Here is an 18,687-nt window from a genome sequence, read left to right on the forward strand (position 1 = left end):
TTTCTGTTATACTTTTATTTATATGATATTCCAGATTATGGACATACTTTTCACCGAAGGCAGGGTGGAGCAGTCTGTTGTTGATAGTGTCAAAAGTTACCTACAGGCTAGTCAGGTTATGTTGAAGGAGGAGGAGAATAATCAGAAACCTGATGGTAAGTTCATGCAACTAACTAGAAAAATTCACTGTCCCTATTTATCAGTCGGTTTATAACACCCCTAAAACCATGCCATTTAAAATTATTAGTAATAGTCTTCATTTTGGCTGTTATAATAGCAAATGAAAATTATAAAGAATGAACCAGGTCCTGCCAAACTGTTTTTCATTGGATGGCACGTGGTCAGCATACATATCCCATTGCTTTGGTTTTCTGTTTTTTGAGACCAGAGTCGGCTCGTGCTTTTAAGTATAGGGCTAGTCTTCTAAGCATCACCAGTTCGGTAACTTTGACACAACCTCAGAGGAAGCTGATCGGACACGTATCTGGTTTCGAGCCACCACCTGTTTTTCGGAGAAGCGCTGTTGTCACTTTTGCGTGTTGTGTTTAGACATTGACACGTCCTTTCCCATTGCACTGATATTTATTGTTATTAATTATCTTTTCTCTTGTGCAAATGTTTATTGTTATTTCCTCTTAATTTCTGTGATTTACCTATCACTGATAATGTCAAGTTAGTGACTAACCTGTATGTACTTATCTTGTTAAGAGCTGTTGCCATGGCAATTACGAGTGTCTTTTGTCTGGACTTGGAAGTTCGGGCTCGGTTTTTGGAATAGAGTGATCAAGTTGAATTATAAGAAGTTTAATTTATTTGAGTGACATGGATTATATGTTAGGCATATAAGTATTTAGTTTGCAAAGAAGTAAAATAGACTTCCTTTTTCTTAGTGCAAACTTAACACAGCAAAGATAAAGAACTGCAACCTCACGTTCAGTAATCTCGAAAGAAACCGAATTGTCAACATCTCATTTACTCCACGTGGAGTTGACAGGATACGGTCAGTTCTTGGACGAACACTATTGGTGGGAAAGGTTTCAGGGGAGGATTTACTGGACTCCACGTGGACCTGATGTAGTTTGTAAGAGGGAAAATTGATCTTTCGGAACTTTCTTTGAAGTAAAGTGAGGTTGGTTCGAAGACCAGAACTATAACTCCACACTTGCCTTTATAATGCTGGGAAGGCTTCGGAAATTCCATGGGAAAAAAGGGGAGGGGAGCTATTGTACTTGATGGGTAAAATACACATAAAATACTTACAATATGTAAAAATACATAAAACATGTAAAAAAATCATGTAAAACACACAAAAACCTTATAAATTCACAACTTCTTAATGTGCTATCCCCAAAAAATATAACAATCTGGATATTACACATTCTTCACTGTTATTTAACCATTGACCCTAAAATCAAAACAAGTAGGTTACAGTTTGCAGATTGTAATGCTTAAAAATTGTGGAATACTAATCAATATGCTGAACAACTTTTAATTGTTACAATTTTCAAGTGTCACTTTCGGTGTCTGTGGAAATGGGTGTGTTGAAATCAGGTCAGCCGTAGTAGGAATCATGTTACTATTAAGCGGCTGTGGAGGCTAGCATGTTAGCAAACTTGAATAAAAGTAGTTTGTAGTACATGATTAATACAGTTATGCGTCATTTACTTTCAGGTTCTGTACAACGATTGAGAATGACCTTTAAGCAGCGAGTGAAGCATGCAGAAAACCCTGTCGCAAGAACGCTGTTTGAGTTGATCGAGGAAAAGAAGACCACTCTGTGTGTGGCTGCAGATGTTACAAAGAGCTCAGAGCTGATAAACATTGCTACAGCTGTCGGGAAACACATCTGTATTCTGAAAACCCACATCGACATTATTGAAGATTTCAGTGAAGATCTGATTAAGAAGTTGCTGCAACTTGCACAGCAGGAGAAGTTTTTAATTCTTGAAGACAGGTATGTGGCTGGCTTCATAGCAGTAACTAAGAGATTGTTATTTTGGTTGGGCGAAGGTTCATATTTGGAATTAGTTACACTGCCTCTATGGCTGAGTATTATGAAAGGTTAGGGTTACCAGATCGCTATAAGGGAAATGTAGGACACAAAACATTCGCAATAAATAATAATACACATTTCTACAGAACATGTTAAAAAGTAATTTAAAAATGACACTTTTCAGTTTAAAAAAATGAATTCGTAACAAATTCTTAAATGTACTGTAATATACTAAACAATGCACTTCTACTACATGTTTAAACTGGTACGTCTCAGAAGAGAAAATTTTCTCAAAATTGCAGGTTTAATCAAAATATATTGATGAGAGCGACTGAACATTCTATCTTCGAAGTTATAGGGACCAACACCAAACCTTTTACAGACTTTATGAAAAAAAAATCTCTCGTGAGTCTATTGTGCTGATGGTAGTGAAAGTAGCCTCTCAACATTTGCATTATGACCTGTAATGGCTAACAAATATTCAGCAATTACCGTAGTTTGAAATGGTATTTTTAGTATAATTACATTATTTCTACCAAAATATCAAATCCAAAATTCTTGTCTTTATCAGGACTTTTCTTCATTTTGGTTAACCTTTATTTATTCGATCCCTACTTTGGTAAAGTTGGAAATTAACAAATAAGAAAATACATATCTATGATATTTAATGAAACCCCCTACCAAATGGACAGTTAAGATTAAAACTGAAGCTATATTCAACAAGAGAATTCGACTTGCTTCATCTATTAATGCATCCTGGACTGTATTTGGCAGACTAGTAAGGTTCTAGCATCTGGATTCACAGCCAGTATAATCTTATATGGGGCTTGTGTTGTCGTCCCTGTGTGTATGTTATTGTTTCTTCATCCAATTCATCTTACCACCATTCATCCTCATCTTTGTGATTAGCCAAAGGGGCAGAAAAGTGAAGTAAAATAAACTAAATCTACCTTCAGTAATTGTGAAAAATTTTTGACCACAAATATAATTTCCTGATTTTTATTGACTTCTTGACCTATTTGTTGATTTCTTTACTTCTTGACTTTCATGACTTTATTGACTGGTATCCACCCTGAATAACTCTGTTCTCTATACCCCCTGCTTTACAATCAAAAATATTGAATAAGAATGGGAAACACCTTGCTCCATCAGCATAAACATAAACTGCAAGGCAAAAAATTCCGCTCAGGCACTGAACAGTAACATCAGAATGTAGACCCAAAATTTTGTTCATTAGTTGCTTCCTTTTTCTTGTTTGTTCTCTAGCAGGACAAACTTTTATTTTCATTTTGGGCAATGGACTTGTAACTTGCATGATTTCCCTTTGTTCCTAATTAATACAGTGACGTTCAAAATATAGGATATTTATGATATTTTTCAAATTCCTCCCGGATTCTGGACATAAGGCTAAAAACGTAGGACATGTCCGAGAAGAATCGGACGTCTGGTAACCCTATGAATGATACTCATGATCTGACCATCACTGACCAAATCTGTATAGATAAAAAAAAACATAAATCTTACAGATTACTGCACTGGCTCATGAAAAAGAAGTGAAGACTGGCCCTTATATAGGGACATTGAATTTTCACAATGCACAAAAGTGCAAAATGGGAAAAACAGGTAACATTTTTAGAATGTTACAAATAATGGTATCCCCCAGTGATTAAATGTGCACAAATTTTATTTGCAAAGTAACAAAGTAGCATGCAAAGTGTGGAGCATAAAACAGGAATTTTAATTAAATTTGTGCTGCAGAAAATGACTTCCTTTCAAATACATTTTCTGAATCCTCAAATGAAATTGAGGTGGAGTTGGCACTTTTTATTTCATACATTTATAGGTAGGGAACCCTCGGCATTTGGAACCAGTACCATTATCAATTCCCATTGATACCAAACTGTGGAGTTTTTGCATGTGAAATACCTGGAATTATCCAGGATTTTTCATGAAACATTGTGGTTTGTTACATATTATTTTAATTTTTGCAGAAAATTTGCAGATATTGGCCACACAGTGTCCTTGCAGTACAGCAGTGGCATTCACCACATCGGAGACTGGGCAGATCTTGTGACGGTCCATGCACTGCCCGGGGAGGGAATCCTCGAGGGGCTGAAAGCGGTTGAAGCCAAAGCACACAGGGGTTGCTTCCTAGTTGCTCAGCTTAGCTCTAAAGGAAATCTCATCGACCAGGAGTACACCGCAGGTAAGGGGAACATGTTAAATGTTTTGTAAATAAATGCCATTGTCCACTTTATGCTGAAATAGGCTAATTGGGACTGGATCCACAGTTTACAGTGCGATCTGAATCACTATACACTTGGGATCAAACTCTTCATTACAAGGCAATAGCGTTATCTACTACACCATAATTCTCGACTTCAAGAATGTGACTCGTTCTTTTTAAAGTTGTTCACTGACTGGAGGTGCTTGTTTAATGAATTAATTTCCCCTTCAATGTGTCAACTATTTACAAGTCTGCAAAGTTCACAATTATATAAACATTTACCCTTATAAAACCTTTGTACGTAAAGCTGAAATGTTGCTACACAAAGCTTTGATGCTTCCTTTATTTTTATTGAATTTAGTAGTATTGATATTAACAATTGTTGCATACATAAAAGAAGATAATTACTTTTCAGAGACTACAAAGTTTGCAGAGAACCATCGTGACTTCGTAGCAGGCTTCGTCAGCCAATCTCCCCTGAATGGCAGCCCTGGCTTTGTCCAGCTAACCCCCGGAGTGAAGCTTGGGGCTACAAAGGACAACTTGGGCCAGCAGTACGTCACTCCCCGTGATGCCGTGATCCAGCGCGGGGCAGACGTTGTCGTCGTGGGCAGAGGAATAACACATTCTGAAAATCCTGCATCAACTGCCATTCTGTACAAGAACGAGCTGTGGAATGCATATCAGGAGAGAGTCATTGCTAATTAAGATGTAAAGTGCCTTTTTATTATGGATATTGATGAATTTTTATTGCATTTATATCAAAAAATTGTTTAATTCAGTACAATGTAGAGTAATGTGATTTTTTTTTTACGTATCTTGCCTTGAGAGTAAATTTTGTAATTGTATGACCTATATTTATGCCTAAAGGCAAAAATATGAGGAGTAAATATAAAAGTTAGACAAATTACGGAAACAGAACAGAAGGGACAAGTTTGAGATTACTTCCACACACAGTTTCTTACCATTCCAAGTCTACCACGTAATAGTTGGAGCCAGTAAAGTGAAATGCTATAGGTCGGCCGCTTTGCATATTTAGTTGAAAGTTAATTGGTAACTATTATACTTTAAAGATTACATCAAAGCTGATATGTTTTACAGATAATTGTGCCAGTATCCTTATCGATTGGACTTGTCTAAGGGAGAATTATCATTGAAGTGGCACAACATGTTGCTCATATCGCTTGAACAAACCCGTTTTGCTTAGATCATGTGTCATGTCACCTTAGTCTGTTTTTCATGCATGCACTGTCACTGTGAATATTTTTTTTCAGACTAGAGGAAATTGACTACTCAGGGGTGTGTAGTTGAGGGTGAGAAACCCCAATGTCACAACGTACTTGTAATTAGGAAAGGTTTTGTGATACTGGAGTACCAGTGGAAGATATAGTAATAAAAATAACCAATCCTGGATTGATACAATATAAATTTAAGCATTTAGTACACAACGTACTGATTTACCTCTAATAATAATACACACCAAGTAATTTTTCCCTTAGGATTTTCTTTGGTAGTATTTAGCTTTTAAATTCATGTGCCAATAACAAGACGACTGAATCTAGGAAATTGGTCAAGTTATTGGCAGAAATATTAGATCCCACAGTTTTATCCACAAATTTACTAATAGTATCTATCAGCTAGTTGGTATATTCCTAATTTATTAGACTTAATTGTGCCATTATCACAAAAATACAACAAATTCATTTTGCATGGGATTGCTGATAAAATTTGAACCGACATCAGTATCGGCTTGACTGTAAGGAAGATAGATCTTTAGTACAACTACCTCAAATACCTGCCTTGTAGCCTGTGTTAGGTTCCAGTGGCAGCTCATTAAAGAAAATTGATTATGATGCATCTTATAAAAAACAGAGCAGAGAAATTTAGGTAACTTTTGTAGGTTAATATGTTGAATTAGGAGTCCTGACATTTCTCATAAAAGAAGAAAGAATTTTTCAATTTTACATTCCTAGCCTATATTTTCCTACGTTGTAAGTTCTTTAGATAAAATTACATAAAAATAACATATGATCGAGGTTTCACCGTATAGGCAGCTTGACAGATTTTGATTAAATAAAACAAGAACTTTTCAATTTGAATTGAGGTAAAATCAATTTATAGAAAGAATTTCCACTGACAAGTTCTTCATAATGTACCTTGGCAATGCCACTTCTAGAAAAAACACGTTATTCTTGCATCCCCACAAACAAACATTTGCTTAACATTTTATAAATATCAAAACTTGAAGTAAAAGATAAAGCCAAGATCCTGCCCATATATTTGAACAGTTCTTGTAATTACATTTACATGTTGTGAAGTTTCGATAAATACCAATCAGCCTTAGAAATGTGCATGTAGTGTTTGTGACTAGCGTATGTCAATTCTTAAGAACAATAATGTAAATTGTGATAATACATTCTAGTTTGATTTTTATGATGACTTATGCAATGCAGAAATTAAGATGTGCCAGAAATGCAAATTAATACATGCTCAAGTATTTATTATGCACATTACTCTGTGAAAACCAACTTATGCAATTCTGTAGTGACAAATCTTAGTTCTTTCCATGTAAGTATTATATAGTTTTTGTATTACTGACAGTGCTGGTCTGTGAACTGGTAACTGGCATCTACATTATGAAAAACTTATAACAATATAAATATTTGTTTTATGGGAAGGAGTGTATGCAGCATTAGTTGTGATTTTATATATTCACTGTATGCTTGAGTATTATCCATTGATAATGTGCATGATTTGCCACATTTTTGAGCCAGAACATTCCAGTATTTTTCATTCCAGTGTCATTTGTGTATATTTTGTTTGACCCATTTAGATTTTATATGTGTACAGGATAGTTGCCCATAATACATACTTTGTAGGTCTGCTTTTTGAGAGTCACATGTACACTCCTCACAAAAAGTTTGTGATATTGTTATATTAGGCAATAGGTGATAGGCACGGTGGCATATATCGGCAAATAGACGAGAACGTCCACCAGACAGATACCATGTGTTGTTGCATTCCAAGGCCATGTCTTATCACCTATTGTCTAACGTAACAATATTCGAAACTTTTTGTGAGGAGTGTATAATCTTGGACTAAGTCTAGGAATTTGAAGACAGGCCTGCAACTTTAACATTCCAAAATTGTTAAAACTAGTTATAAATGTTATGAGTATTACAGTTACTAGAGTTTTGCTTTAAAATATTCCTATAAATATAATGGAAAGAAATATTCACTTAACCATGAAACTTGTTCTGGAAATTATCTGAAAAATTAATTTTACAGATAAGCATGTACTTTTTCCAGTATAAGTATTTGCTACCATATTTTTCATTCTCTGTTGTAACGTGAAACATATCCATATATTCACATTTTTCATAATTACCAAGACATATGAACTCTATGCAATCATTGTTTGGTATCTGTGAGTACTAGCCCGAACCTAATATAACTGGGAAGAAAGACATTTGCTATACATCTGTATATCTACAGTATCTGCACGTAAAGACAAGCAACTATAGTTTGCATGAAAAATATGTTCTTTTCTGGAAAAGCATCTAATGTTAATACACTTTGCAGCAATATAGGAGCATTCGCAACTGGCCATGTGTATCTAGTTATAATCACAGAAATGTTGATATTTTGTCAAAACCCAAACTATCAAAAGAAATGTGAAATACTCCAAACCAGTATAAAATATGAATGCTTTGCACTTTTTTCGTGTTTCTTCCCGAGAAAACATTTCTTACATTCCAGTTTTAGTAAATTTGATTACTTTTTCTGGATACACAGTTATTTGCACTAACATTTTATTGTTGTTCACATTACTTAGGCTAGAACATTCCAGTATTTATCACTCTACAGGTATTTTACTTTATGTGTGTTGTATTTTGTGTTACCCAAGTTGAAATGCAGAATCTCATACATAATGTTTATAACTAAACATTAAATAAGATACAGCATAAGATTCACATATGTATTATTTCTACAGTACTATAACCATGCTTGTATACTCCCAAGGTTAACAGTTTTGTGTGTGTGAACATTTTATGATTTTTCCCTGGAGTCATTACAGCTGAATTCCCAGTTTCTTTAATATTGCTCATGGATAATTCTTTCGGATTCCTTGATACTTTAACCCTACTTTAGTATTTGGTGTTACCGAAAAGGTATAAGTACAAAATTTTAATTTGCCTTAATAATCATTTTTGAGCCCATTACATTCTTGGTTTTACATGTTCAGATTCTTCCCTTTTTCCCCTGAAAAATGTAAATCGAGGTGGCAATTCATAAACGAACTTTCACAAGTTGTTGATAATGACATATTGTCATCTCTGTTAATGGAATGGTTGTGCTTTGCTCTTTTTTTTTCTACGTAATAGTTCATGTGCATCCATACTGTTGTAAAAATAATATGATATGTTTTTCTAGGGGAAACTGTTATGTTCTCAAGTATTTGTAATGTGTGAAACAAAAAGAGAGATGATTTTTGGGTGCATGCAGTATGCTTGTGGGTATATTTGACAACTTGCAGGACACTCATTTACTAGTTTTGTATTCATTTGAACATACCAAGTCTCTCACAAGTTGACTCTAATATATGTTGCATGAAAATCTTCTGCAGATAGTTTTTTTTTTTTACGGTTTTATGCCACAGTATGCTTTTCCTGTCCATATGAGATACTTAGCCTCTGATATTGACAATTAAATTATACATCACGACAGCCGTTCAAGAAGCGTACCCCATTATCCATTTCGTGTTGCAGATTGTAGTGTAAAGGGCTTGTAATGTAAAATTATTTCATAAGAACTAGTTTTAGCTTAAATGGCCACAGTATCACTAAAATGTGTAAACCTTATTCCCTGGCCATCTAGTCAACTAAAATATTAAAATGCCTACCAGTTATAAGTATTTTCATGGAAATTTATGGATATTACTGAGGAGATGTCAAATAACTGTAATGTTCCCCCAAAATGTTATTCCATAATTTTTTGTGCATTTTTATTGTAAGTACCGTTGCTGTTGATAGCAGTTATATATAATAAACTTGTGTTCTGAGGCAACTGCGTGAGAATATTTTATCAGTATGTAATTTTCTTAAAGCATTTTGTGACAAATTATGGTGGTGCTACTGTAGTTTAGGTGGTGTCTGGAGGGTGCAAGGGGGTTCTTGGACACCGATTGACTTGATCTTTGCACCCTTAAATTCCAGAGGTCCAAATAATAAATTGTGACAGTCGTGTGCCTCAATGTTTGACTGAGATGATCTTATCCAGACTGTAGGTCCATTCCCAATTAGCCCATGTGTAACACGTCTAACATTCATAAATAACAACTTTTAAAGAAGCATGAATGATCTCTTTCTTACTGTTTTAGTTAACTTCCTATGTAAGTTAGTAAATTGCTTCTAATATTCTTTTTCATCATATATTATTCTCTCTTTTCACATTCTATATTGTGGTCTTTAACATATTTTAAGCTGATTTTACAGCAAATAATAAAAATGTTACTATAAACCACACTGTAAATTAAACTTAATAAGTATAGAAATGGCAGGATTTTTTCGAAGAAATACACATTGTACACCCACTTACATAAACAGATCTTACAACTTCCTGTATAAAGGCAATAAATAAATGTTTATTGCAATTAGCAGGTTTTCTATTTTGATCTGAAAACACAAACAACTTTGGAGTAAATATTACTGCCACTAACATGCATAAATTGTTATACTTGTGTGACTGGTTCTGAAGCAATCAAAACAAAACAGTTTTCTTGCCATTTTTATTTTTTTTCTCTACTGTTGTCAAGAGAGCAAGCAGCAGCAATTTTTGTTCACTGAAAATAGCAACACTGCTAATGGTTGTGCTCGATTTTTCTGCTAGAATTTGTTGCTCAATAGAAATGGTGACATGTAGTTCATAATCACATAGCTTTATTAAAATTCTTAATTTGATATTGTGATTTGTGACACACATGTTACATTATGTTTTGCATTATTGAGAGTATAGGCCTATTGATCAATAATATTTGGAGTGATAAAAATAAAACATGAAAGTAAGTCACATGGTATAGTAGTTAAATCATGTCAAGAACACCAAATGTGTTAAGTTGTTTTGCACATTTAGAATTATAGTAGCATTGCATTTTTAGAGGAATATTATTACTAAATTTTGTTATTCATATATATATATTATTGTATTAATAGTTTATATGATCTATTAGAGGATAAAAACTTTATTGACTGAAATATATATTTTTGTAATGGATTAAACAATGTTACTTTTGCTCATTGATGTATTATATGTCAAGTATTTTGTTTGATTAAAGAATAATTTTTCCAACTTTATTATTTTGTTTTAATGTTTAATATCATTCAATATTTGTTATAAGTGGTAAGGGTCTTGTAAAGCAGCACAATTCAAATAATGAAACATTTATTTTTCAACCGAGTTTTCTGCTATTTTGGATGGCAGAAAGTGGTGTACAGTATCCACAACATAGGGCCAACATCCATAGTGGAGGGAGTGGTTAGCACCGCATGATATGACTCGGTGGTCCTGGGTTTGATTCCTGACCTGGGCATGGATGTTCTTTGTGTGTGTTCCTTCATCAAATTCATTGTATTCTCACTCATCCTCATCTTCATGATTAGCCAAACGTAGCAGGAAAGGGGGGGGGGGGGGTAAAATTAACCAAATCAATCAACATTGGCTTTTCTTAAGCATATACCCTAGTGAACAGCAGTAGGCCCTCAAATGGTGAGAACTTGCATTATTTTCATATATACTCTTACTGATAAGTTGTTCAAAATACTTACTAATATTAGTGTCAGTATTCCACTCCTAATTATATGCATCAATTTATCACAAATTTTGCTTTAAAATATTCAAGAATTACATCAGAAAATTAAATTATATGTTATGTAGTCACAAAATTCCGTTTTTTCACACAAAACTCATACAAAATGAAAGATACTTCCAATCTTTTATAATTTCCAGGATAGATTCTGCAAAGTGTTTGGTGGCATATTTTGCTGACCCTGTCAGAGACCAAAATGCAAAAAGATATCAGCCATTATCGGTAAATAAATTTCAACCAATATCTTCTGATAATGCACATGTATTCAATGATTGAAACCAGTATGTATTCAACTCAGAATAGCTCAAACTACTGAATCTACTCAATCTTTTAAAACATTTTTCCAAGGTGGCAGGGAATTTTTAAATTATGCACATCCTTCAAAAATCCTGAAATGCTAAAAGGTGAGAGAAAATTTGATAATTGCTTTACACCCTGCTTGCCTTGGAGGTATGACATTCAAAATTAATAGAGGGGAGATGTCATTGGTCCAAGTAAATATGCAAATTCTAAATTTTTGTAACCAATCAATAGACACGTTGGCCAAAGTCGACAGTGTTTTGTCGGACAGGGTCAGAGAAAGAACAACAACAATCAATAGACTAGTATGTGTGTCACAGGACAATAAGCAGCACCATAGCTTCCACAGCATGCCCATTCCTACAACAGAAATACATACAGGTAATGGACAAAATAATATGAACACCTTGGTTTGCAAAGGCCTATATACGCCGTCGTGGAAAAGGAACAACACTCAGCAGAGATTTCAACCATCTAGTGGCGATGAAAGCAAACATATCAGTCTATCAGAAGCTGGTGTGAGAGTTGCATGCGAGCAGTCAGCTATCCGTCAAATGCAGGTATGTCCGACCTTTCAGACTTCAAAAGAGGCATGATCATAGGAGCCCGCCTGGCTGGAGCATCTGTGATAAAAACAGCTACACTTGTTGGTGTAGCACGGAGCACAGTGTCAACTGTTCTGACAGCCTACAGACAACATGGAAAGACAACGTCTGCAAAGGAGAATAGTGGGCGAAAAACAAAGTTATCCAATAGGGATCGACGTGTGTTGAAGCGAATAGTGACTCGAAAGCACAAGACAACACTGTCCCAGATAACCGCAGAGATGAACAATCACCTCCAGGACCCTGTATCAACGAAAACCATTCAAAGGGAACTGCATTCTGTGAACATTCATGGCAGAGTTGCCATCCCCAAACCGTTGGTGACTCCACGTAATGCAGTGACACGAAGAAGGTGGTGCCAAGAGCACAAGAATTGGACACAGCAGCAATGGGAACATGTTATATGGTCAGACGAATCGTCTTTCACATTATTTCAGACCACAGGATGTGTTTATGTGTGGAGAACTCCTGCTGAAGCATTTGATATTGACTGCTTAGTGCCTACCGTGAAACAGACCCCCCACCATGTGATGGTTTGGGCGGCTATATTTTGGAATGGTGTTGGCCCACTTGTCGTCCTGCGTGGGAGAATCAACGCAGAGAAGTACTGCACCATCCTGGGTGACCACCTCCATCCCATGGTTCAGACTTTGTTTCCCGATGCATGCCCCATCTTCCAAGATGATAACGCCCCTATTTACACTGCTAGGTGCGTTGATGCATGGTTTGATGAGCACAGTGATGAGGTAGACCATCTCATCTGGTGTCCACAGTCCCCCGATCTTAACATCATTGAGCCTTTGTGGGGTATTTTGGAGGGCAAAGTGCGTAATCGGTTTCCACCTCCAATGACACTTTCGGAACTTGAGACTGTTTTGTGCGAGGAGTGGCTATGTATTCCAGTTCACACTGTACAGGACCTTTATTTGTCTATCCCACGTAGGATACAAGCTGTCATTCAGGCAAGGGGGGGCCCAACCCCCTACTAATACAAGTTTTCTGCAATTGCATTGGTGTTCATATTATTTTGTCCATTGCCTGTATTTAAACAATGTTGATTCCATGAAAAATGAAAGTCAACCAGAAATTATATATTTCACACAATTTAATTTGCGTTAATTATAGTGAGGTTGTTGCAGAAAAATAATACCTTCCAACTGAAGCATTGTTCTCGTGTTTTTTTATGGGGGGAAATGTGCCTCCTTTGCTCCCCTAGAAAAAATACCTTGCTTGCCCCTTCCTGGAAGAAATCCTGCAGATGTCCATGGTTGAATGTATTTGTATACAGGTTTGTATTTGTGTAATCTGAGCCAAGTTGCTAGTTTATTGTACATCAAAAATTCATGGGAGGAAAAAAAAATATCGTTCAACAAAACTTACATGCGTTACCTTAAGGAATAAAGACATTCTGTGCCTCTTTGCTAAAAAGGCTGGTCTTGATCCTGATTTTGATCCAATTCTTCAAATAAGATGATTGCTTTTAATTAAGAAGGTTTTGTCATTCCTAGCATTGATGGTATGTATGGGCCATCAATTATTTTGAGCTGCTTATTGACTTGCAACAAATGTAATTGCATTAAATATACTAGTCACCCTGTAGATGGGTTACTAAAGAACACTAATCTTGCATACTTATATGTTAAACATCATGTGAGCACGTATGATTAAGGATTATACTTACCTGAATTTCATTCCAATTGGTGATTTCATGCTTCAATGCATCCAAACTAATGTAAGAGAAGGAATTCATAATAATAGCAGGACTTCACTCACTATTCAATGTCACAACAACTTTCACTTTACATGTTTTTAGTAATGCGAATCCATGCTTAGCATAATTATTTCTTAGTTTCTGGTTAAATATATATCAAAGTCCTGATTCTTTTTTGTGAATGTTCTACCAAGCCCCAATGTTACCAGATCCTTTCAAATCATCACTTGCAAGCATACAATAAAAATATTGATGCTCAAATGTTTTAAATATTAAATGTGAAGACGTAATTGTTTTTTGGAAACCAGTGGTATTAAAACTGGTTTAAATATTAGCATTAAAGCCTAAACATACAATTTGTAACATGTTTAACAAATTTTTCAATAGATATAAGAATTTCATAATTTGAAGTATCATGTAGTAAATTTTTATTACAACTGGTTCATTCATATTCTGTGGAATGGTTATGGACACACCTAAATGTAAATATCTCGCTCCATTTAGTTGAAATTGACATTTTCCAATACATCAACATTATCTCTCAAAACAATAGAAATGGTCTTAAAACAAATTGAATTTGATACATGGAAACACATGACAGCAAGCTGTGTTCACTGTCATATGTGCAGATGCTATCCTGGCATTCATTCAACCCCCAGCACACAAAAAAACTAAATGCATGTTGTTGTTTTATGGTATGTTAAATATTACAGTCCCCCCCCCCCCCTACCTCCCCATCAATTCTTTTTCTGGCACCTTCATTGCTTGAAATTGAGAATATCAGAAAAAGGTCAACCCACTTTATTTAGTCTATAATAGCTTTTTTTCAAGAACCTCATGTTAGGCACATTACTCAACATTCTTGCGAAGAAATAAAATGCAACTCGTGTTAATTCAACAAGTTATTCTAGTGTCAAAAAAACAGTACGCTATTCTCTGGATCTTTTCTTTTAGATGTTCTATAATGCATGTGGCCCTAATTTTGTTTCTAAGTCTGCTTTATGCACAGAAAAAAAAAAGTTCAAAGTAGGAGCTGAACCACTATGTCCCTCCACCAGCTGAACTAATCTTAACTGATGCACTTAGTACGAGGGTAATTCGGAAAGTAACCGCCGTTGTGGCATGGCACTAGTAGTAGTGGGCAGAGTGCAACCATTGTTACATCATGCAATCTGTGATTCAGTAAGCTTCCAGCTGTGCTAGTGAGAGCATCTTAGTGCCGCACGTGTGCTGGTTATAACATCACAAAATGTGTGCTGCCATCAAAAAATCCTGCCAAATGCGAGGTACGCAAAGTGATAAGATTTCTGTGGGCAACACGAAGAGGAGGAGTTTTTGAGCAGAATAGTGACTGGCGACGAGACTTTGGTGGTGTATGTGAACGTTCAGACAAAACAAGTCAATGTCATGGGGTCATAGCGGTTCTCCAAACAAGCCGAGGAAAGCCCGTCAAACTTCTCAGCGAGGAAGGTTATGGCCACCGTGTTTTGGGATGCTAAGGGAATCTTGCTTGTCGAATTCATGGAACGTGGTACGACAATCACTTCTGAAGTTTACTGTAACACACTGCAGAAAGTGAGAAGAGCCATCCAGAACAAACGTGGCGGTCTGCTGACATCTGGGGTTGTGTTCGTGCACGACAACGCTCGCCCTCACACAAGACCTTTTGCACAAATTCAAATGGGACGTTTTTTATCATCCCTGTACAGCCCGGACTTGGCTCCATCTGATTTTCATCCGTTCACTTCACATGAAGAAGTGGCTTGGGACACAGCACTTCGCTGACTATGAGGATCTTCAAAATGCTGTGACAGGTTGGTTGAATTCCCAGTTGGCCGAGTTTTATGCAGAAGGGATTGGTAAGTTGGTGAAACGCTATGACAAGTGCTTGAATTTACATGGCAACTATGTTGAAAAATAGAGGATAGCTGTACCTTTCAGATGTAAAGTTGAAATTTGTTGTATCCGTGTGTTTTTTTTTATTTACAGCCAAACGGCGGTTACTTCCCAAATGACCCTCGTATATGAAACCAAACTTCTCGCAGAAATTATGCACACAACTTTAGCAGATGAGAACCTCATCTGCATATGTAGCCTCTCCAGATGAAAACTTTTCAAGCCTGCACTATTCAAACTTGCCACGATGGACAAAAGAAAATCATAGCTCAAGAACAAATTGTCGTAGAGATATGAAATTAGTTTTTTTTTTTTTTATAATGAAAGTGCTCTCAGCAGAGGTGAAATTTATACACTGTCCCTCCCAATAATAAAAGTTAAAGGAAGAAAAAGAAAACCAAAATTTTACAACAAAAAAATGGTGACCCTGTGGTTAACACAATAGTCCAAAGTGAAGAGAAAAAAAATTGCATGCAGCATTGGTCCATTCCTATAACCATGCAAGTTGCACTGAAGTGAGCTGATATTTCTTGTTGAAAAAAAAAATAAAAACAGTGTATAAGCAAAGCAGCGTCAGCTTATGGAAAAAAAAAAGAAGAGAAAATTAATTTTAGCGTTGGCCCTATTGACGCTTGATGGACCAAATTTGCAATGAGGAACTACAAAAGACCAATCTTTGAGCTTTGAGGATATGTAATAACAGTCGCCCAATTTTGGAAAAACAAATAAGGAAAATATGCAAAATTTTAGGAAATTGTAATTTTTCGGTTATTAGGACCCCTAATTCCCCACATTGCAAACAAGTTATTTTGTTTTCATTATTACATGTAAAAGTAAAATATATCAGCAAAAAGGGATGGTTGAAGAGTAATAACACCATTTATAAGTTCTACCCCATAATGTTGGTAAGGAAAGAATCAACATTTTTAAATTCCATTTGTTAATAATAGTAACAATTGATATATTGTTTTGTCATTCCAGTTATCATACTCTCGTTATGTATATAAATTAATAAAAAAGACAACTGAATCATTACACGTAGTTTTCGAGAAATTATGTCTTAATTGCTACCATGTGGTGGTGGTTTCATTCGAAACTAGTTATCTTGAAGCATGTAATTTGGGTGGTTTCAAATGAAACCGGCAGTCTTCTAAATCTGTCAATTATGCACAAAATTAAGTAGCTGCTAGCCATATTTTGGAAGTATTAAGTAAAAGGGTTAATAAATAAAGTATGCTACTATCTTCCAATTCAACCACAATTTGGGATTTATTTATACATCAATTTCACCAAATTATTAACTTCCTCCATATCTGCACAGCCTTTACACAAATAAGTTTCACATGGTCAATCACTAGACCAATACATATTATGGAATCCACAGTGTACAAATGATCGTAAACAATTTTTATAGTCAAAAGAAAATTACAGTAGTTAAATATAATTTATACAATAAATATTAATTGAAACTAAGACTATGTTTATAAAATGCAGCACACTGAATGTGATTACCAATGAAACAAACAAAATTTTGTACCAAAATATTGAGGAAAATTTTATATAATAAAAAATTACTGACATTATACCAGCAAAAATAGATTTAGTGAATATGATTATCTGTAGAGTACAAGCATCTTCCTACTGCTTTTGTGGCTGGAAACAATGATTATGAGAGATGAAAATTGTCAAATATTTTCAAATTTTTCTTTTCTTGTAATTTGGTTCGTGGATATGAAGGAAAGAGGATCGTTGGGATGAATTAAGGTTTTTCCTAATATACAAATGAATTCTGTGTATGTGTAACATATTTAAAGATAGAATTTTTGGCCTTAAAAGAGTTTAAAATCATTTTTATGCAAGATACAAGTGTCAAAGTTTCAAATTCAAAATCATAATGAGGGGTAGGGGATAAAGAGTTGTGCAGGGAAATAAGAATCACTGTGAATTTCTGCAGAAACTGTTACAGATTCCTGCTGGTACTCGTGCTTGAAAATTTAAATAATTAATAGTTGTTCAAAATAGTGATTCATGTTAAGCGTGTGTTCCTTATTTGCATCAAGTTACCAAGAGTTTTGCTTTGAAATATTCAAGAATTGCATCAGAATGTTAAAATATTCAAGAATTGCATCAGAATGTTAAAATGCATGTTATAGAATCACAATTTCAATTGTTTAACACAAAACTGGTGCAAAATATAGAGAAACTTTGAATTCTGCACAATTTAAAAGATAATTAAACTCCGCAAAAGTGTTGCATTGCATTTTTGCGGAACCTGTGAAAGATAAAAATGCAGGAAACGTATAAGCCAGTATCAGTAAAATAGTTCCAACCGATACCACTGGTATTAGCTGATAACAATATTTCAGCAATCATATTGTAATGATCATAAAACTATTTTTACCTGCTGATTTTTGGACAACCTTAGGCACTCAAAACTAGTTGCCTACATTCAAGTATATATAAATGCAGCTGTGCTGTCCTATTGGTTCCACCAGCATGCATGGGTTTGGATGACTCGCAGATGACTGTCTCTGAATAATTTAAGCATGTCGATTCCAAAAATGAAATCCATTTTTACCCATCACGTCTAGTTTTTTCACAAAACAGCAATATATTAACTGCTTTAATTTCACAATCAAATGTGTAGTTCTATCATTTCCTCAATAGGTGGCTCTGTTTAGATGGTGATAAATTATTGGTTTTCTACAATACAAATCCTCCAATTTTGAACTATAAATCACAGAATAGTAAGCATTTAATCCAACTTCTATCTTCACCAGACACATTGGCATGAAAATTGTAAACTTTGATTATCTAAGTTCCAGTTTTGAAATCCATCATAAAAATTTCCTTCACAAAATGTCCAAAACTCCAATGTCATAATATTGTGGGCTGATTGAACTTAATGACGTGGAGAAAAATCCTGATCTAGGAAAAATCCTGACATGGGAAGAAATTTACATCCTGTCCGTCATCAGCATTCAAAATACTTCCACAATCACCTATTTGTATGTAAATAACCGAAATTTCCTTTGTTGAAATTTATTTTATTGTGTTCTGTAATAGGTGTAATGGAATGGCGAATATGAG

General features: G+C 35.1%; 1 protein-coding gene across 2 annotated transcripts in view; it reads left to right on the plus strand.

The window, feature by feature from the left end:
• Window positions 1-10,507, plus strand: part of r-l (rudimentary-like) — an 84,462-nt gene extending 73,955 nt beyond the window's left edge. For both annotated transcript variants that reach the window (XM_083110982.1, XM_083110981.1), the window contains exons 4-7: window positions 35-155; window positions 1,672-1,954; window positions 3,985-4,199; window positions 4,636-10,507. In XM_083110982.1, coding sequence (XP_082967108.1) covers window positions 35-155; window positions 1,672-1,954; window positions 3,985-4,199; window positions 4,636-4,928 — 912 coding nt within the window. In that variant the 3' untranslated portion in view covers window positions 4,929-10,507. The remainder of the gene's footprint in view (window positions 1-34; window positions 156-1,671; window positions 1,955-3,984; window positions 4,200-4,635) is intronic.
• The last annotated feature ends 8,180 nt before the right edge of the window (window positions 10,508-18,687 follow it).

The sequence above is a fragment of the Lepisma saccharinum genome, chromosome 24, assembly GCF_977018435.1.
Source record: "Lepisma saccharinum chromosome 24, izLepSacc3.1, whole genome shotgun sequence".
NCBI lineage: Eukaryota > Metazoa > Arthropoda > Insecta > Zygentoma > Lepismatidae > Lepisma > Lepisma saccharinum.